Source organism: Anoplophora glabripennis, unplaced genomic scaffold, assembly GCF_000390285.2.
Source record: "Anoplophora glabripennis isolate ALB-LARVAE unplaced genomic scaffold, Agla_2.0 scaffold129, whole genome shotgun sequence".
Classification (NCBI taxonomy): domain Eukaryota; kingdom Metazoa; phylum Arthropoda; class Insecta; order Coleoptera; family Cerambycidae; genus Anoplophora; species Anoplophora glabripennis.
In genome coordinates this window covers 645,553-667,514 of record NW_019416294.1, presented here as the reverse complement: position 1 = coordinate 667,514, position 21,962 = coordinate 645,553, and the positions used below count along the sequence as shown (strand labels likewise).

General features: G+C 31.7%; 5 protein-coding genes across 5 annotated transcripts; 1 reads left to right on the top strand and 4 right to left on the bottom strand.

The window, feature by feature from the left end:
- The first annotated feature begins 277 nt into the window (after positions 1–277).
- Positions 278–2,055, top strand: LOC108905106 (omega-amidase NIT2). The gene has a single exon (XM_018707884.1). The coding sequence runs from the start codon at positions 420–422 to the stop codon at positions 1,251–1,253; it is 834 nt and encodes a 277-aa protein (XP_018563400.1). The 5' UTR covers positions 278–419; the 3' UTR covers positions 1,254–2,055.
- Positions 2,056–5,670: 3,615 nt separating this feature from the next.
- LOC108905111 (mannose-1-phosphate guanyltransferase alpha-A) lies at positions 5,671–7,710 on the bottom strand. Its single transcript, XM_018707890.2, has 7 exons — positions 7,569–7,710; positions 7,320–7,518; positions 7,084–7,267; positions 6,819–7,030; positions 6,384–6,660; positions 6,059–6,323; positions 5,671–5,987 (listed from the first exon to the last, which is right to left on the bottom strand). The coding sequence occupies exons 1-7, from the start codon at positions 7,606–7,608 to the stop codon at positions 5,887–5,889; spliced, it is 1,278 nt and encodes a 425-aa protein (XP_018563406.1). The 5' UTR covers positions 7,609–7,710; the 3' UTR covers positions 5,671–5,886.
- Positions 7,711–8,248: 538 nt separating this feature from the next.
- Positions 8,249–10,332, bottom strand: LOC108905060 (general odorant-binding protein 72-like). Its single transcript, XM_018707832.1, has 6 exons — positions 10,238–10,332; positions 10,046–10,174; positions 9,884–9,919; positions 8,853–8,961; positions 8,444–8,508; positions 8,249–8,393 (listed from the first exon to the last, which is right to left on the bottom strand). Exons 1-6 carry the CDS (start codon positions 10,313–10,315, stop codon positions 8,376–8,378), a joined length of 435 nt encoding a protein of 144 aa, XP_018563348.1. The 5' UTR covers positions 10,316–10,332; the 3' UTR covers positions 8,249–8,375.
- Positions 10,333–11,243: 911 nt separating this feature from the next.
- On the bottom strand, positions 11,244–15,142 carry LOC108905062 (general odorant-binding protein 83a-like). The gene is made up of 6 exons (XM_018707833.1): positions 15,060–15,142; positions 14,875–15,003; positions 12,530–12,565; positions 12,135–12,243; positions 11,400–11,464; positions 11,244–11,344 (listed from the first exon to the last, which is right to left on the bottom strand). The coding sequence occupies exons 1-6, from the start codon at positions 15,135–15,137 to the stop codon at positions 11,327–11,329; spliced, it is 435 nt and encodes a 144-aa protein (XP_018563349.1). The 5' UTR covers positions 15,138–15,142; the 3' UTR covers positions 11,244–11,326.
- Positions 15,143–15,597: 455 nt separating this feature from the next.
- On the bottom strand, positions 15,598–21,821 carry LOC108905035 (general odorant-binding protein 83a-like). The gene is made up of 6 exons (XM_018707802.1): positions 21,750–21,821; positions 21,560–21,688; positions 21,041–21,076; positions 17,476–17,584; positions 17,302–17,366; positions 15,598–15,612 (listed from the first exon to the last, which is right to left on the bottom strand). Exons 1-6 carry the CDS (start codon positions 21,819–21,821, stop codon positions 15,598–15,600), a joined length of 426 nt encoding a protein of 141 aa, XP_018563318.1.
- Positions 21,822–21,962: the final 141 nt, after the last annotated feature.

Genomic DNA, 21,962 nt, shown 5'->3' with positions numbered 1-21,962 from the left:
GCAGGTACATTTTCCATACAATGGCAAGATTATAAACGTATAAAATAGATTAAAGTACTTTCATGATTAAATACTAGTAAGATATAAACAAGGCTAGTACATACTAGTACCGCAATTTAATACGTAAAAAATTAAAACTTGTACTATAATACATTTATGTATGTACCTTTGTTTTAGTTACTACACATAACTTATGTTTCGACACCCTCTTTACAGTTACTGTATGTTTGGTTGCCTAAAAATAAGATTTATTATTTGACTTTTAACTAACCTAAAACCTTAAAATTTAAATTCATAGTCAATAAGTCAAGTCAATAGTCTATATACTTTTATCTCTATTTTCTGAACAAATATACCTTGCGGTATTACACACAAAACATATAATAGATATTACATTTAGTGTTGAATAAGAGCAAATCATGATGAAACTCTTCCGAGCTGCTCTTATACAGTCTAGGGTGGGTAAAGATCGCACAAAAAACCTAGAAAATGCCGCTAGATTGATAGCAGAAGCTAAAAAAGGGGGTGCACAACTTGTAGCGCTTCCGGAGTGTTTTAATTCGCCGTATGGCACTAAATTTTTCAATGAATATGCAGAACCTGTACCAAACGGCCCAACATGTGAAATGCTATCGAAAGCGGCAAGAGATCATTCTATATATTTGGTTGGAGGAACTTTCCCGGAAGTAGAAAATAATAAATTTTACAATACTTGCACTGTGTGGAACCCTGAAGGTAAGCTACTCGCTAAATACCGAAAGATGCATTTATTTGACATCGATATACCTGGCGGGATAACTTTTAAAGAGTCCGATGTTCTGCACGCAGGAAACGAATTGGTTACCTTCGATTTTGAAGGTATCAAAGTCGGTCTAGGTATTTGCTACGACTTGAGATTCGAAGAACTAGCAAAACTGTACAGGCTACAGGGTTGTGAATTGTTAATATATCCTGGAGCCTTCAATATGACCACGGGCCCCATTCACTGGGAGATTCTTCAGAGGGCCCGTGCGCTCGATAACCAAGTATATGTATTTGCTATCAGTCCTGCTAGGAACGAACAGGGTTACATCGCTTGGGGCCACTCACAGGTGACTGATCCGTGGGGAAAAGTTACAACGCAAGCGGGACATGAAGAAGAAATTATTTACGATGACATACAACTTGAAAAATGTCATAATATTAGAGAGCAAATTCCTATTTTTAAACAGAGGAGGACCGATATCTACGACACCATCAAAAAGTGCAAATAGTAGATGAAGGTAGATAAATGGTTAAAAATTTGTATCAAATATTATATTGCTATTTTTATACTGCATACCTTAAGTATATTGGGGATTTGCCATAATTTACTCATGAAAACACTGATTTGGTGTATATTCGTGTTCAACTAGAGCTATAATACTTGTATATTAAAGTACTGTAAATAATTATGTATATTTTACGCATTTATAAGTTGTACGTAAAGTAAAAATGTCGGTAGAAGTAGGAGAATCATGCAATATTCTTTTATACGTTGCAAAAGTGGTAAATAAAATTTAAATATTGAAACACTGTCTTATAAATGTCACTTGCGTGTCAGAAATGAACCTTCAAAATCATTAGTGAAATTTAAATTGCACAGTAAGATGGATTTAAGGAAATAAAATGGAACCATTTAGTAACGGAAACAGGATTAAGACTCTTTGAGAATATCTATGGCTCTGAGCACCTTGGAGTCTATCCTGCTGACGTTTGCAATAGTGGGCAGCGTACATTTGTTAGTGACAGTTCTGCAGAAACTGGACACGCAAGACGGCACCGATTATGGAGAGATAATGAAGGATCTCGCCAAACAAGAATTCTTTCGTCACAACAAAGTACTTCTATCTTCGCATAAATGCCCTTACTTTCATTAAGTAACATTAACAGAAACAAATATATGCGTGATGTTCCAGAACGTGCTATATCAAAAAAATGTAAAAGAAATTTATATATCAAGACAATTTACTAAACTTCACGTTATGGTTTCAAGTTTAAATGTAAATTTTATGAGAATAAAAGACATAATATGAATATTAAGTTGGGTTTTAAACAGAACTTTCCTTGGATAAAATATATTTCTGAAAAAAAATAATAAATAGAACAAAAATAACAACAATTTGTTGAAAACAATATATTTCTATAATGAAAATAAAGAAATATTCACATACAGGGACATTAGAATGTGAATTCATACATCAGTTCTTAAAGAAAAATTGTTTTACTCGTATTAAAAATAGGAAGAAGTAAGACAGTGGTATATTAACTTCATGGGACCATTTGAGGCATATAATCGATCAGGACATAAGATCTTTATAATACAGTAAAACCTCGATCATCCGACCATACTATATTTGTATATTTGAATAATTGATAATTTGAAGAAAAAATTGTAGTTATTAATGAATGTCGCACTTCACTATTGCACATTCAATCCAAGTGTTATTCTATTAAAAAATTTGCAATAAATATCCTAATCTTCACTACCAAAATAGGTTTAATCGACCATATTGGCTTTATGACCATTATTACCCTTAGTTTCTTCTATTATGTAACTATGTAATGATACGATAGGCCATTTTTTTAGAACCCCATAAATTTGTAGTTTATAACCGAAAACAACTAACTGTGGTAAAAAAAAGTATTGCTTTACTGCTACAACTTAATTGAGTGTATGTAAAAATTTAAATTTTGTCACGTCATCAAGAACGCACTGTGATGTCACTTAGTGTGACTAAGAACACAACTTATTTCTGGCAGTCTTCCATAATTACAAAACGAAACCTTATCTATAGAAATGCGATTGCAGGGAGCCTTGACACAAAGTGAATTTGGCTGTCTCTATACTCTTGTTACTTTGTTACTTAATACGCTCATGCTGTCTGCCCGTCTTGACCTTGTCAATTATCTTCTCGAGTTTCAATCGCACTAAATGACGTTAAAAATTAGCGTGGTAGCAAACACCCATTTAAAATATGTATTTTGCATGCCAAATCGTAATTGATTCTAAATTAACAACCTGTAAGAGATTTGTAATATTTTCATTACATGATTATATAAGCTTATAATAATAGCCACTTAGGTATATATAAGTGGTATATTGTTTTTAGGGGATGATTTCTAAGACCATATAGACTACTTTCATGATGGAAAAGTTTCAAACAAAATTTGCAAAATTAAAAATCAAAATAAGGGTAGTTTTTCCTCAGATCTCGAAAAGATTTGTACATATATGTGTAAAATATATATATTTTTTTTATAATCAACCGATTAGTCACCAAGTCTTTTCTTATTTTTCACAAAATTTTAATTTTTCATGATCAAATTCCAAAAATAAAGTCATTATCAAACTGAAATCTTAATAGGTACAAAGAAAATTTAATTTCATAAAAAATAAACAAAATATCTAATTTTATTCATCCGTTGATACGAAAAAATATTCTGCACATATACAGGGTGTCCCGAAATTAATGCAACTAAGGCTAATTTAGGGAACCTGTATTTTTTATTTTTGCCAAGTAGTCCCCTCTTTCGGAGTTACAGCCCCCTGAAATTCGCCCCTAAGAATAATCTTTTTTTATCTCAGAACCCTCTGTTGTACGAAAATCACTAAAATTGGTACACAGGGGTTTTATGACATGTGGAATCTGATGGTGCTGTCAAAATGTTATCGAATGCTATAATATGAATGTTATAATGCATATCGTGATTCACCATTTTCCTCAAAAACTTTGCGTTTTACGAAAAAAATGTCGAGACAAAAAGTTTCCAAATTCAATGGCTTTCCAGCCAATTAGTAATTTATACGAAATTCAAATTTGCGACCCAAAATTTGTTAGTTCCAAAGACAAGGGGGCCCACGAAAAAGTGTCTTAAGGGGGTTCCTTGCCAAAAAGCGTAGCACGGTCAGATTCCACATGTCATAAAATCCCTGTGTACCAAATTTAGTGATTCTCATACAACAGGGTTCTGAGATTTAAGAGACTATTTTTAGGGACAGATTTCAGGGGGCTGTAACTCCAAAAGAGAGGGCCACTTGGCAAAAAGAAAAAATATGGATCCCTTAAATTTGTCTTACGAATCTATGACCAAATTTTTTTGAATTAATTTCGGGACACTTGTTCTGAAATATTCGGGGAAACAACCCCCATTTTTGTTTTGTTAATTTTCAAGGGCCGCCACTGGTATATATTCCACCAAAATAATCGAAATTGTTCATTATTACGTTAAAACTAGGTCACATAATAAAAGGACCCCATTAGACAGCTGTAAAAACCAATTATTTTTTTAAGCATTTAATTTTCAATGTCTATTCAATTCTTTACCACATTAATCCAACCATATAATACTGTTCCTTCTTTTATGTAACCCATGTGACGATACAATTGGCAGTTTTGTTAGGGTAATAGTCATTTAGGTACATATTTCTACCAAAATAATCAAAACTGCTTATTATCAATCACATGCATACAAACAGTACCACACACACTGAATACAAAAAAAAATAGGTAAATAAAAATACCCAGTATGGCATCTGTAACAGTAAATTTTTTTATATATTATGTTTCTTACACTGATAGGCACTCCAGCCCAACAAAACCATTTTACAAACACATTTTATTACTATTCCATCTTAATGGAAATCAGAAAACTGTTTAAAACATTTATTAATTCGATAGGCATCATAGCTTGAACGAAACATACTGAAATTTCTTTACATGTACTGGCCTGTATCATTGCCTGTTATGTACACTATGTATTTTTAAGAGCAAAAATGATTAGAGAAAAACAGATTTTTAAAAATTTGTCATAAAATTACAATTTGTTCGAATGACAGTAAAAAACATATTTTGTTTGTACTTTTATACATATTTATTTTAAGGGGTTACACCACTGTAGAATTTTCAGAAAATCGTTTTTTTTTTTGCTTAAAAGGTAGTTTAAACTTTCTAGAAAATGAGGTAAAAGGTTTTATAAATGAAATTTTTTTATTTTGCGCTTTTCCTGAAGCGTGTCGGACGTCTCTCATACGGCTACCTGCGCTATGAACATACTCGCTCGGAAGGTACCACGTACCTTCTTACCTATTGATTTATAACTTCTCTAATACACTCATAGATGTCGTTAGGGAGTATGCGTGTACAATTCAAGCAAAATTTTGAAACAAAAGTACGTTAGTGTAGCGTCAGTGCACGTTCATGTCTAAAACTCACTTTAAAATTTTAAACGCGTTTTTCTCAAAACACGCTTTCTCAAAACGGCACGCACCACAACTCCAACAATTTTTAATATTTTGAAATTTTAACCACATATTTAAAACTACATTTCTATAAGTTAATTTAAACAATTGTTATAAATAAACAACTGTACCTTTGTACACTTAATACATGCCTAATAACATACTTAAACAGTTTTTTTTCTATCATCTTCCCTTCTATTAAAACTATCCGTTATCTTCTATCCGTTACAGTGGTGTAACCCTTTAATAATGTATCTGAAATATTTGGTATTTGAACAACAACAATTAATTATGACAATCGAGGTTGCACGATAAAGTTTGTTGTATGTTTATATTAAAATAATAATATTTTTCACAGATTTTCCTTAATATTGAATTAACTTGAAAAGCCATTATTACGATAAAAATAATAAAGGTAATTGACTGTATTTTAAAGCTATTAGTTGAAATATATACCGATTAATATAAAAAATAATAAAATATGACATTTACAAATACTTATAAAAAATAAACAATTAAAATTGTGAGTCCATCCTGAATATACTATAGTACATTTCTGTGATGTATAAAAATATCTATAAAATAGGAAAAATGTAACAGATAATAAAAAATTGCACATCTTAAATTTACAGAATAATTTCATTTTTTATACTCCTAGATAGTTCTTTGTTTGGAAGAACGATAGAATTTAACAGGATGGTTTCGGAAGGTACACTCACCGAGCAACCTAAAAACCAAAACCGCTTTAATACCATCTTTAAAAAAATTCAAAATTAGAACATTCGTAAAATTTCTCACCTAAAATTGTAATGGAGGGATTCAATCGCCCGTCGCTATTAAAGAGGGGTAGATTGTCCATCTTGGCAAAGGGCTTATTGGGATCGGGATCCGACGGGGTTCCCTCGACTCTTGCCCACTGACCTACCCTGGACCCCCTGCCGATTATGCTGTGGATAACCAAACTGCGCGGCTCGATGGTGGCGTTCGCCAGGATTATACTTTCTCTTATCCTTACGCCGGGCCCGACTGTGACTCCGGGTCCGATGCTGACATTTGGTCCCAGCTAAAAACAAAGTCCTTAATTAACAACGTCTCTTTTCGATTGTGAATTATTAATCTTTACCACAGCAGTGGGATGAATGGACGCCGTCGGGTCGATGTGCACGTCGGGAATGATTTTACAGCTCCCTTCACCGCTAGGAGTAAACAATCTCTCGGGGTGCTTCAATTTATACAATTCTAAGTAATGTCTGTTGGCGTATATTGCGGAACCAGCTGTTTTCAGTTGGGACCACCAGTTGTTGGTCTGTAATGCAAACATTTTCCCCGTCCCGGCTAAGGGGGAGAGAATTTCTTGTTCAAGCTGGATGTAGCCCGTCTCACGGTTGCCGTTACCATTTCTAAAATATTAAAATCATGCTTTGAAACGTTATGAATGTCGAATGTTAAATCACGGCCTTGTACAATTTTCCGAAAATCTATTTGTTTTATTGATTTAAAAGACGCTTTGAAAAATTTTTATGCTTGGTCAATTTTTTTTCTATGACATGTTCCTTACCTGTAGTATTCTTCTTGTTTAGCATTAAAGGCTTCCGCAATGATGTGAAAGATGTCTAATGAAAAAACATAAACTCCACAGTTGATCAACGTAGAAACATACGAACTCGGTTTTTCCACATAATGAGTAACCTCATCAGTTTCTTTATTTGTTACCATACAACCATAATTTAATGACTGCTGCCTTGTTGCTTCTGTCCCCATTATTGTCACCTTAAATAAACAAATTTCTCTTTTCTAACACTTGGAAATTCGTAGCTACTTACAAACGCCTTTTTCTGGAATTTTTCTGGTTGTTCCTTATGAAATCGGTACAGCTCCCCCAAGGGAAAATCAGCACAGATATCTCCGTTCATAACGAAAAACGCGTCGGGGTTTCCATATCGGATTTGGTCACGGAAGTGGTACAAACCACCTGCAGTACCTAAAGCTATAAATTCCTGTAGGTATCTGGAATCATTTTATATACATAACTTACAAAATAAAGTAGTGTATAGCTTACTTGATGGTTACATTGTACTGTTTTTGCATGTCGTTCACAAACTGTTGTATTTGAGCTACCGGGTAGAATCCTATCAGCAGGATCTCCTTCAAATTTTCTAAAGCCGCACATGCCTCCACGTGATGTTGTATTAATGGTAGACCGGCAACGGGAAACAGGGGTTTTGGTATATCGAGCGATAGTGGTCGAAACCGGGTTCCTAAAAGGGCAGTACATAAAAAATGTTTATATAGGTTATGTCTGCGTTACCTTTTTGGGGACCGCCTATTAAAATAACAGCTTTCAACATTTTTCGAAGAGTTAATGATTCATTAACCAGCTCAGATTCACCAATTTAGAGATCTTATCATAATAGACACGTAATGTTATTGACATTCCTTCAAAATTTGTACAACCTGTCACGTAGCACAACAAACAACCGCAAGAGTACGTTCCCGTGTTCCGTGTAGGGGTAGGGCATCTGGGTTAGGTTAAGAGTAAAATCAGGTGTAGGTAAGTAAAATGGACAAAGAAAAATAGACTACAAACAAATGCATAAAAAATTTTGATTGTACGCTGCTCTATAAAACTGGCGAAATAAAATTACTGGCTGCTTTTGAACAAGCGACATCGTAAATTATAAACTTCTTTACACCAGTAAAGTTAAGTAATTTGAGTTTCAAACTAACTCAATTTTATAGAAAATCTGAGTTCGAATGGAGGAAAGTGTTATTTGGGCACTCATTCATATTTAGACAAACTGATGTGTAATAAAATCTATAAAAATGTATTGCTGGTTGCCTATTTGGCAAGTCGCCCTCTTAACTCCTGGTGAAAACGTGTTCGACGTTTTGTGTCCATAGCCACCTGATTATATTAAAAGTTTCTGTGTCTGTGTAAAATATGGTATGATTGGCATGGTAGGTTAAAATTAGTGATAGGCACCTAAATATATTTATATTTTAATACGTACATTATTAAAAGTATACATTATAAATTTAATATATTACATTTATAAAATCTAAAGCTTGAAATAGTATACCTACCACGTTTTCTGTTTAGATACCATTGTCAAGTTTAAAAGAAAACAAATAACTGAAAAAAAACTTATTAAATTTTATTACTTTAAAATCAGAAACACTTACATCAGGATTTTGGTGATAGTAACATTTAAATAAGGCAAATATCTTATCCTCTAAGTTTGTAATATCTAAAACAGAAAAAAATATAATTAGATATTATTATAAATATACAAAAATATTAAAATAATGCTCCTACTAATAAAAATAACAAATTTTTGAGAACTAAGATTTAATAGGGACATGCATGCTTTGTTCAGCAAATGGTGGGACTAGCTCGATTAAGACTTTTTAATTTTTTCAAGTCAAACATTTCAGTGAGAAATAAAAGCTGTTACTTACATTCAGACATAATTTTTAAAATCAACGAAACAAACGAATCGCTAAACGGATTTGAGAATAATTGATTCCACTGACTAACAAATTCTAGATAAATATAATTAATTACAAATTACATATAATTAATACTACATACCATTTACTTTAACAATACAACTCTTTATATTTGTCAAACTTTCTTCCTTATATTTGTCTGGGAAAAGTTGAGCTATGTTTTTCTCGCTGAAGACGCCCTTTTCATTGACCTGTAACAGCAAAACAGTCAGTATTTTGTTAATTTTAACTATCGTGAGATTGTGATAAACATGGATAGTTTAATACACAAAAGTATGTGCAAAATATATAATAGTTTAATATATCTTTGTCTTTTAATTTTAAACTGAGAAGATTAAACCATGAATATGAAGTTTGTTTACTTTCACGTCTACTTCAAAATAATTGAAGGCTGTTGTGGTTGAAAGCGCCCTCTACTGTAATTGTAGTATAGTACAAATCGGTAAAGACAAACGCTTTTATAGAGATAACAATAATTGTGACGTGTGTCAACGAGAGTATATTTACATAAAGCCTTAGATTAGGTTCCTAATCTAAGTATAAACAGTTACCATCATAAGAATAAGACGGTCAATGCTTTCAAAAATTGCAAGTTTAAAAAATTAACATCCGCTCGGGGTGCGTCATCTCTGAAATGGAAAATTATAATGGGAAGTAAAGCAGTAGTTTTTTCACTGTTCTGTTTAAATTAAATTCTGTAAATTTCTTAATAAAATTGTTTCATTGAACCTTTACATGCAAAATAGATATGCAATTACCATTTTGTTTAAAATAATATTGAAAACTACTTCACTGATGCAGATAATGTAGCAATAATAATTAAATATAATCATAGCGAATTTACGAACAACAGAAAACACACACATACCTATGTGAAAAAAGAAGTAGATTGGGGTCGTGCACAAATAATTGTTATAGCAACCATCTGTCTATGATCGTACTAATTTCTATTCTTCTCAGAATAATATTCTGACTATTACTTTATAAATTTCGGTTGAATTTAAATTCGCTAATTTAAAAAATACCAGTAATAATAAAACAAAAATGTGTTTACCTGGTTGTATTATTTAAACTTACTTAAATTATATTAATATAAAGTCACTTAGCACTCACCAGTTTACCTTCCTTTAGGACACATGTCAAGTAATGCTGAAATGAAAATTCCGTGAAATTTTAGTTATATTAGAACGAAATTTGCAATAAAGAACAAAATTGCACAATTACCTACTTCTGATACCACTTTATTTGCTGGATTTTTAATAAAACATCTCTCACCTTTATTTTGGGTTCATCAGTAAATACCCCATTTCCTACATTGCTGATGGCAGTTTCGTCTACACCAGATGTGGATATACAGGCCGCTCGAACATTTTTTTGTAATGCTTCAAGCTGCGGACCGTATTCCTGAAATTTAAAGTAAAATTAAATATGAACAAATTTTCGAAACAATGTTAATTTTTGACTTACTGATTGAGGTAAAGCGGCTTGAACTACAGACGCCGCGAAGAGAGAAGACACAGTCACAAAAAAATTTAAGCTAACCATTTTAACAAATGCCTAGATATGCTGCTGTTACTCTTTTATATAAAGAAAGGCAAGGGCATTTAATTTAAATGTCCTTGGAAAAAGGCAATTGCGGTTGCAGAGGCGGACTAATTTTAATCAAATTCTTCAAAATTTCGTTCACGAGTTGCTTTATTCTGTTTTGTTGTTTATAATCAGTGGACCTTAAGGCTGTAACTCTAGTGTCGTAATTTTTGTTATAATGGAAAAAACTACTAAAGAAAATGAAATTTATAATGGAATCTGCATGCAGTGAAAAATTCTGTTTCGTATCTGGAGGCTAGTTATTATTTATTCATCATAGAAGTATTATATTTTCTATGTTCATTCATTTACATATGCCGTTCAATGCGGTTTCGAGACAAGAATATTTTTGCAAGTATATTGTTTTTATTTCATAAAAACAAGGGATTTCCGCACTATAACCATTTGAACATCCTCAAGTAGGATTCCGTAAGTTTTTTAATATTTATTTAATAAATCTAATGATTTCTATATGCTAATTCGAGAGAAATTAAACAAACAAAAAGCAACAGTTGATTAATCCAATCACCACTTTTTCATTTACGGACTGATTCTCTTTAATCTTACATCCTTTTTTGTTTATGCTAGAATTCATTTCAAATTTAAATTATATGAGAAACTTAAATATAATGTTCAGAAATGACAATAGAGATATTGCAAGATACAGTTTGATTTTATCTTTAATAGGTATGTACAAGAGCTTTAATTCGGTCGCATACATATAATCTAAACATACTTACCTTTGTACAGTTTGATACAACTGGAATTTTATGCAGCATTTTTATATTAATGTATATAAATAATACATAAGTATAGGGAAATCAAAGAAACACAATACGTAAATATATTTATATTTTTATTTTATATTTATATAATTTTTATTTGCATATATTAGGTAGTGTACTTTTAAAATTTTTAAACTCAACAGTTTATGCCATATTTTGTTTCGACATCATCATGTTTTCATGCTTAGAAAAAAATGAATAGCTGAAAAAGGTCTTATTAAATTTTAATACATTAATATCAATAAAAAATCACTTACGTTAGGATTTTCGTTGTGGTAACATTTAAAGAAAGAAAATGTTTTGTCCTCTAGGTTTGCAATATCTAAAACACAACATTTTAATTAATTTAATGTGGAATTTTTAACTATGACGAAAAATTCAAAATGTCGGTACACAAATTGATAAACTAAAAAAAGCTCAAGCAATGTGTGTTAAAAATCAGAATACTTTTCCATTTTTTTTTGGAACAAACCAGTTGCAATTCTATATTCATAATCAGGACTATACTATTTGCCTACTACAATCAACAGTGCCAGTAAGTCACAAATTTTTCAACTTTAGGAATTTCCATTGTCTTCCAGATTGTTAAATCGAAACAAAAAAAAAATATCCTTCATTTCCTATTGACAAAATTTCAGATATATAAGATTGAAATCATGCCAATTAAGACGTATAGATGTTGAATAAAAAAATCCTAGTGATATTTCCAAAAATGCTTTTAAAAAGTTAGCTTCCAAAAAACGTTATAGACCATAAATTGCCAACTGGATTCTCTTAATTGGTGTAGCAGTAGCAAGTAGATTTAGAAGATATCTGAGATATGTGTCTGAAGTCACATATAAACAGAAATCATTCGAATCATTGACCGTTCCAAAAGGAAATTAGAGCTTCTCAGTGTACCACGCTTTATACAAAAAGAACAGATAGACTGGCGTTGTCGATTAACGGAACTTTGTATAAATATCATCATTATTATAGTTAATCTCCCATACCATTTATTTTAGCAATGCATCCATTTATAACTACTAAACTTTCTTTCTTAATTTTGTCTGGCAGTAGCTGAGTTATGCGTTCTCCATTGAAGTCGCCATGCTCATTGATCTGTAACAGCCAAACATTTAATAAAATTTTTTTAGTAATTACTATTACTAGTTTTCCTGCGAAAATAAAAAAGTAAGTAATTTTTCTTAAAACTATTATCGCACTGATTAAAATGAAGATCAAAATGCAAAGTGAAAATTGTGTATCAGTGATACCTAAATTTAAGATTGTGAAACAAACAAAAAGTGATTTTTTTAAATATTTTTCCAAAGTATGAAAAAACGACCAAGATTTCTATGAATAGGTAACTTAAATTTACTTAAATTAAACGTAAAATGTCACTCACCACTTTAGCTTCCGTAAAGAGACATTTCATATAAAACTGAAACGAAAATACGACGTTTAAAGGTTATAAAGTTGTAATGATAATACATCATTAGCAGAAATAGATGTTCAAAATCTTAATATAATATAATCTAAAATATAATTTTATAAAAAACAACAAAATTGTAAACTAGCATAATTAATCATTGAAAAAAGATAATAGTGTCAACAAAATTGATTAATATAAAAAAAAGTTAGAAAAAAAATAAAACTAAAATTTAATTGAGGAAATAAAAAATATACAGGGTGGGCCATTAGTGTGAGAAAGTAAAATAACACCCTTGTTACTCATAATACAGAAAAAAAGTTTCTATAAAAGTTGTACAATCAAGAAAGCTAAACTACAAAATTAGTTGAAAACATACAGGGCGATGAGTAAAAACGGGACACGCCAAATATTACATTTTTTTAAATGGAACACTCTGTATATTTTTAAACATATGGATTTCCGAGAAAATTCTATATGTGGCAATATAAACAGTTTATCATTTTAGTGCGGGGTTACCAAGTTATGAAGAAAATTCTTTGAATTTTGGAAAAAACATGACCTCGATGAAGTTGTATTAACCTTCAACTACTAAAACTTGGAACACAATAGTTAGACATGGTTATAGGCAAATGTTAGGCAAAGGCTTCCATCAGGCCCGGATCCAGAGACTGGTTTTGGGGGTGGCGCAAAGTACTTCTTTATTATTATTATTATTATTATTACTATTATTATTATTATTATTGTTGTTGTTGTTGTTATTTTTTTGATGACGTAAGGTGTAGGTTAGGAAGGGGGACTTGCATTAATATCGACTAACTGCCTGTTGTCGTTTGGAGAAATTGAAGATCTTTAAAAAATGTTGTGCTTTGGGGGTGGCGATCGCCACATCGCCACCCCCTCTGGATCCGGGCCTGGCTTCCATATTAGTTAATATCGATATTTTATACAGGGCATTTGTTATAATACAATAATTTTTAGAAAGTTTAAACTAGATTTTCTAAAATTTTTCAAATGGAACTCCCTGTATTGATCTGTTTTATTTCATATATCGGTACACTTCAACTTTTATTAAGCATGTTCTATATCTAAAATTGATAGTTTTTAAGATATAGCAACAAAATAGTTTTACCTAAACACTGAGAAAAGCAGACAAATAGAAAGACTGCCAAGTTATTAATATGATAGGTCAAAAAAAGGTCAGAAGACGAAAACGGTGAATTTTCGAATCGTTTTTATTTGTCTGCTTTTTTCAGTGACATTTTTTGATTAGGTAAAACTATTTTCATAGAAATAACTCTTGACTGATCTATTTGTCGCAAAGGTCGATTTAACTTATTTTTTTAAATTTTTTCACATGTGGCGAAATACCCAAAAAATAAAGAAACAATCTTAAACTAAGCTACATCACATAACTTGTTCGAAGGGTCATGAAAAATGAAAAAAACACGGGGTGCTATTAAATTAGAGGGTTGAAATTGAAGATAGGGGTGAAAATGCACTTTTGCAGTTTTTAAATATAGCACGAAAACGAAGCAAAATTTCGGTATAGTTCATAGGAAAAATTTTGTAGAGAATTGAATTTCCCATCAAAATAAAAAATAAGATTTTTTAATTTTTTTTACTTTTTTGACTATTTTTTTTTAGTAGAAGTAGGCAAAGAAAATTGCTGTACAAAAAAACTAGATAAGATTCCCTTCAAAATAATGCGTTTTCAAAAGTTTTTGGACTAATATTGACTGTGTTATAACCGGTCAAACTTAAATATTTTTTAGATTTTCGTCGTTAACATAAATTGGAGCCAGAAAAGTAAAACAAATAAAAAAATCGAATTTTTTGCTTTCTTTCAAATTGTTTATTAACGATTTTTTGCATATAATTTTCCTCTTAAATTTTTTAAATAAGCCTTTTCGATGGGAAATTCAATTCTCTAAATAATTTTTCCTACGAACTACAGCGTAATTTTGCTTCGTTTTCGCACTACAATTAAAAAACTGAAAGGGGTGCATTTTCACTCCTATCTCCAATTTCCACCTATAATTTAATAGCACTCCGCGTTTTTTTCATCTAAAATGACCATTTGAACGATTCATATAATAATAAAATATCTTGAACGTTATAGTTTATTTTCAAATCCTATGATCAATAGCCTTTATTAATAGCATTTACATTACCATTAAATGCATATTAATACGTTAAAGTTTAAGCTTTAAGAAAAAATAAAACTAACTACCTCCTGAAAAATGTGTTAGAAAAGCTTAAAAAAATTCTTAAATTATGTATTCGTATTCCAAAAATGGTTACAAAATTCTGGAACTCACCTTAATTTTGGGTTCATCAATAAATACCCCATTTATTACGTTGGCGATGGAAGCTTCGTCTGTACCTGATTGAGAAATACAAAGCGAATGCAAATTTCCCTGCAACGCTTGAATTTGAGGTCCGAATTCCTAGGATTCGAAACAAAATTCAATTTTCGAAACTACGCTAATTTAATTTGACTTACCGAGGGAGGCAAGGCGGCTTGAACCATGAACACCGCGAAGAGAGAAGTTACAGTCACAAAAAATATTAAGTTACTCATTTTGGTAAGTGTTCAGATATGCGTTCGTTTTGGGGTTTCCTCTTTTATATAGGAAAAGCGTTCGCAATAGCAGGACCGGACTACACTCACCGGCATAAAAAACCGGCTACCCTAAAATATTTCACAAAAGTGCCCTTATCTGCTTAGTTCATAAGCTAGTTAGTAACCTAAGCTAGTTCTTTTTCATTATCAATGCTTTGTTTCACATCTACGTAAGCCTAATTTTAATTTTACAACCCGAAATTATCTTTTCAACGATATTAATATGCTCGAGTAAATCACACAGCAGCAGACTATTCTTTAAAAGGCAAGTAGGCTTATGTACATTATTTTTGGAATTAAGTTTGACAGTCAACGAAAGTTTTCACCCGATAACAATGCCGTTAACTGTTGGTAACGGGAATATCTCATACTACCATTCAGGATGCGTGGAAACGGTATCTGGAGACTGGCAGAGTCACTAGACGACCAGAATCTAAAAGAAAAAGAGTATAAAGCGCTTGATGATCTTTTCGTTGTGCTCAACACACCGAGGGATCGCAGGTCAACAGCAGTTCAACTTCGGCATCGCCTTCTAACAGTGCGAGGGGTTCAATTCAAGTAAGTGAGAGGACGATTAGGAGGAGGCTTGTAGAAAATGGTTTATCTTCACGGAGGCCGGCAACAGGACCACAATTGCTACTTAGGCATCGAAGGGTACGTCTTCAATTTGCGCGATTACATGTAAATTGAATTTCTCGGCAATGGAGTGAAGTTATTTTTACTGATGGTCGGGAAAGAGTGTGGAGAAGACAAAATGAACGATATTCAGACTTCATCATCTCTGAACGAGTATCTTTTAAAGGAGGTTCTGTTGTGGTGTGGGCGGGCATTTCTACGGAAGCACGTACCGACCTCATATTTGTGGATAATGGAGCTTTGAACGCCCGCAGATACGTGGAAGATATTCGTCAAGAAGCTGTCGTTCCATTTTCGTATTTTATTGGAGATGGCTTCGTTTTAATGTACGACACCGCCAGATCACTACACGAATCGTAACTGAATGCTTAAACGAGGTCGGTATTGGTAGACTTGATTGTCCCGCATGCAGCCCAGCCCTTAATCCAATTGAACATCTTTGGGATGAACTTCAGAGGGCTATTCGCCGTCGACCAGTCATGCTACAGACTCTTCAAGAGCTGAGACTGGCCCTTCTCGAAGAATATGAAGCAATTCCCCAAATACGCTTAAGAAATTTGGTTAACTCAATGTCACGACGGCGACTGTTGAATGTTGCAATTCAGGAGGTCTATTAAAACACCCACCATAATTTTTTAGACATCAGAAAAAAGTGTATTTTTGTTCCGTTTCTGTTACTGTTTTAATTAAATTTAATTTTGTCTTAAATAATTTTTTTTCTTAGTTATTCGTTGCAACTTGAATCTATGGTTCTGCAACCACATATCAACTGTAAGTTACATGAATTAATATTTAGATGCTTTTATGAAATATTTTAGGGTGGCCGTTTTTTTATCGGTGAGTGTAGTTTTATTTCAAAACTTTTCCTCAAAAATTTAGACAACAGATGACTGGGTTTTTATTATTTTCCGTATGATATATTACCAAGACTTCAAGTGCTCTAGCTTCAGGTGTCTTAAACTCTTATTATAATTAACAAAATTTCTCAAGGAAATGCGTACCTATTGCACAAAATTTTTTCAATCCTGCTTTGTATTTGGCGGCTAATTAATATTAGTTTTATCGTTTTGATTGTCTCTCTCAAAACTTGGTCACACGCATCACGTACGCATCCCATGTCGTTTACAAACCGGAATATTTGCATAGATACGTTTTCATAAAAAAACAGCATATTAATATAGCCGTTATTCACTACTTGAATAAATGGTTTAAACTGGATAGCGAGTGCGTAGGCGTTGTTTATTTTATTGCCATGTTTTATGGAAACTTTTTTTAGTAAACGGAACTAGCAATGAAGTACAAATGATTTGTATATATTTTGTATAATAATAAAGTAACAGGACAAATAATTAACTAGGCATCTTATTTGAAATTCGGGAGAATACTTTCCGTTTGGTTTTGATGAGGTTTCTTCTTAGAAGAAAATGAATACCTAAAGAAAGGAAAAACTAGATTCTTCTAATAAGGCCGATAAAGGAATACTTACATTGGGATTTAAGCCATAAAAACATTTGAAGAAATTAAATACTCTATCTTCTTTATTCGTGATACCTAAAATTTTAAACGTTACTTTACAATTTAAAATAAAACAATAGACAAAAGTTGTAACTTTTAATGATTTTTTTAAATTAAACTTTGGTAGAATACCTATTTTTATTACCTTTAATTTTTGCCAGACAGGTTTTCGTGTTGGCTAAAACTTCGTCTTTAACTTCAGATGGTAGTAGTTGAGTAGCCAGTTCCACATTCAGTCCTTTTTCGTCAGTTATCTGCAAGAATAATTGCTCATTATTACTTCTTGAACATCCTCAAGTACACAATCATTAAAATGCACGTGAGTGAAATAGTAAGGAAAAAATGTTAACTAAAAATTTACGTCGCTAATAACACAAGTCAACATTTAGTTTGAAAAAAAATACAGGACTGTACTTAGGTACCTAAGGGTTTTTGGGGTCATTGATTCTGACGACGAGGTCACGTCAGTTCAAGGTCATTGAAAGGTCAAACTAACAAAAGGTGGTTGAAAAAATTCATACATAGGTTTTTTGGGTCGCAGAGTCCATAGTCGATTAACCTCTATCACCTCGTGTTCAAGGTCGTTTGAAGGTTAAAGTAAGAATAGGAGGTGAAACAAATTTTTACGAATACTCAATGTCTACTGATAGTCTGTATGGTTTTTTCAGATTTTTTTCAACCACCTTTTCTTAGTTTGACCTTCAAATGACCTTGAACCTGACGTGATAGAACTTAACAGACTTCGCCATCGGAATCAGTGGCCCCAAAAACCCCTGGGTATCTAGGTAGAGTCCGGAGGTTTTTTTTCAAACTAAATGTTGACCTATATAATGATTTGTTATTTGTTTTTCTTCAATAACTCGGTTGGATTGCACTTTACAATAGGTCATTTTTGTTCTAAATTAAATTTTCTACAAAACAGCATCTATGCAATTTTTTTATTGCAATTAACAAAAAATGAAAAAGTCGATGATTTTCTTAAAATTGTTGTAAATTTTCTAAAAACTCATGAGATTGACGTATAATTATCAATAACTCAGCAATGATTCAACCGTCCAATAGGACTTTTCGGTAGCTTATTAAACATGAATTGAATAGTATTTTTCGAAAGTTCCATAAGATTTAATTAATTTTTACAAAATTAACAACAATTTTAAGAAAAACGTAGATTTTATTTTTTGGTAATTGCAAAATTATTTTCCCATAAAATAAATAGAGTGATGTTATCTTGTAGAAAATTTCATTAAAAAAAAAGATTCCTTGCATTTTTAACCGAGATATTGATGACCATCTTAATCCACAAACTGGATGATATTTTTCGATAATATGAATGCATATTTTATTTTTTTACTGTTTGTAATTCTTGTCATTTATTTTTGTTTCATATTTTTCTCTTTTTGTTGTTTTTTCTTATCAACCATGTATAGGATAAGTGATTTTTTGTATTAGAAATTAACAACTTAACAGCTCTTAAAAGTTGTTGATAATAAAAGCAGATAAAGAAGCATTTTTTGCGAAGATCTGTTAATAACCTTTTTTTCGTCACTATGTGGCATTTGTGCATTTTAATATGTTGTTCTATAACATATTTGTAACTGATTTGTGAAAAAAATTTGGGGTTTGTAGAAAATCACTACAATTATTATACCAGTTGGAGATTTCAATTAATATACAGGGTGTTTTGAAAAGAAGTAGCACAAATGGTACCGGTGAATCTACAGCTAAAAGAACAACTTTTACATAAAAATGAGCTTAGTAAACTGTTCACCCCCTAGGAAATCAAAAAGTTTCCAAAAAAATATGGAAATTTTACACAAATTTTCTACTAATGCATGTGCAACTTCTCAACAATTTTTCGAAAACTCGACTCCTGGGGGTTGAATTAAGCATCCCATAAGTAATTTTTGAGGGGCTGTATCCCCTAAAGGGTGAACATTTTACTAAGGTTATTTTTATGCAAAACGTGTTTTTTTAGGTGTAGATTTATCGGTATCATTTGTGCTACTTCTTTTGAAATCACCCTATATTCATGAGCAACAGAAAAATATGACAAAAGACACGCATTGTCTATAATTATTTTGTGTAGCGGAAAAAATAAACCGAAAATTCGTTTTGACAAAATTGTTTGTGGTCTACTAACACGAGTTGTCCAACAGAAATGTAATAATTTAACAATTTTAATTAAAAAATTGTAGGTATTTGTATCAACCTAATATGAAGACAAAATACAGTACCATTGGAACTTTATTAATATTAGGAAAACAAAACAATTATTTATGGTATTTATAGTATTATCTACAGGATGACTAATTTCAATGTCACCCTGATCAATTTATAAAAAAACTGCTGGGTACTTTTGCACAAGATAGAAAAAGATTGAAGTTTTACTTTTATTAATGTTAAAAAATACTTTTTATTTATTTTGTTTTGTAAGTGTTTTGTTTACCTTTATTACTATTTTTCTTTTATATACCAAAGAAATACTTGTTTTAGGATTTTGCTCAGTGCTATAACATATGATATTATAAAAAATAAAATAGGGAATATTGTTTTTACATCCCCTTGTAAAATATTCTGGCGGCGCCCGTGAATATATTATTCAGAGTTAGTTTGAAGTAAGTATAAATTGATTCAGAATTTAAGGTTACGCTTTACTGAAACTGGATCGGTAAAGATATAGGACAGGTTGTTCTTGTATCATGATGCAAAACCATAAACTATTTTTTTTATTTTTACTGTAAACTTACTTTACCAGTAAACAAACTTGTCCCAGGTCAAGGCTATATCTCCTATCTTTGTCTTTACACAAAATAATTCTAGTTTTCATAGACGTATCACAATCCCTTAAAAAGTAAGTGTTTTGAAAACTATTTATGACCAAAAAATGAACCAGAAATGTAGGGAGATACGTTAATAGTTATTTATGCAACAAGTGCAAAAAGTAAGTGTTTATTGCACGCGACGTGAATTTGTCCAACGAGGCCGTTAGGCCGAGTTTGACAACACGTCGAGTGCAATAAACACTTTTTGCACGAGTTGCATACAATATTTTTTCTACGTTCATGAAAAAAAAATGTTTTATTTAGGTGTAGAAGAATAAAAAAAGCACCACTCTTTAAAACGATTATAACTTTTTTCATATAGTTCTTGATTTGCTTGGTAATAAGTTTAATGACGCTGTATTTGCTATTTCACTAACTTCTGGTGGGGTCCCAACAAATTCTTCTTCATCACTATCATCTATTTTTCTAATAATATCACTCATTTTTAAACTTTGTTTAAATGTCAAAATTAATTTTTGACTGACATTTCTAGAACTGCAGAGTTGCATTATCCAAATCATAGTTTGTGTTTATAAATTGTAATCATATGGCATTTTAGAAAAAAATGCATTTTCTAGTAATTTCGTAATCCAGTACATAATAAATATGATTGATAATAAAATAAAATCCGCAACTCTTTGAAACGTATTACAATCTCACAGAAAACGGACTAAATATTTCGCTCATTTGAATGTTTATGTTTGTCTTGATCACAAACCGCTGTACTATAATGACAGATGAGTGCAATAAATATTTACTGCACTAGTGCAATAAAGATCCACTTTTTCTAGTAAAAATAGTTCAATAAAGTTGTGTTTATTGCATGAACGTAGAAAAAATATTTTAAAACTTGACAAAAAGAAGTAAAATAAAACTCTCAACACTTACCACTCCACTTTCTGTGAGGATGCATCTCATGTAAACCTGCAATAAATTTGTTTGTAAAAAACGGTTGCAGGAACATAATCATTAAAGGAATCTTTCGTAGAGGGAGATCTAGCAGTTCTACAAAGACAAACAGTTGTATGATCAACAAAAAAGCCTCAGTTTTTATTTCACGTGGTTTAAAAAAATTAAAAGCTTTGCCGAAGTTGCTACGCGTCTGTCGCGACTTAAATTATTATTTATTGCCACTTAAATTATTATTTTCATGGATTAATAAGACTAAACAAGTTTAATCGACACATTAGTAATATCGCGAGGATTAAGAAACTGAAAAAAAAAATCTTTACAATAATTATTCATTTTCAGTGTAATTAAGGTTAACATTGTCCGACAAATACAGGATTTTCCTAAAAATAAGTCGAAAATTTTAGACTTGTTTTCTTATAATTATAAATGAACAATTATTTAAATTAGTATTCTTTTCGAAAACACTATTAAAATGTCTTCTATTTTTGAACTCACCTTTATTTTCGGTTCATCAGTAAATTCGCCGTTTATTACTTTCTTGATCGACGCCTCGTCTGTACCGGATTTAGACACACAGGTTCCGTGTACAGTTTTCGATAGTTCTAGAAGTTTGGGACTGAATTTCTAAAACGTTCAAGGGGGTTAAACTTGGGGTATCACTAGTCCTCTGTCCTAGTTAACCTACCGCCTGGTCCAAGACGGCTTGCACTGACGCCACCGTTAAAAGGGATGCCACTAAAAACACCAAGTGGTTCATTTTAACAAATATGCATTGCTGCTGTGGTGTCCCTTTTATATGGGCAAGACGGGGTGGGACTTTTGCCTCGCACAACGTGCCTTATATGGAAAAGCAACCTCGTTTTCGAGATCGTATATGAGAATATAAATAACGAGCGTT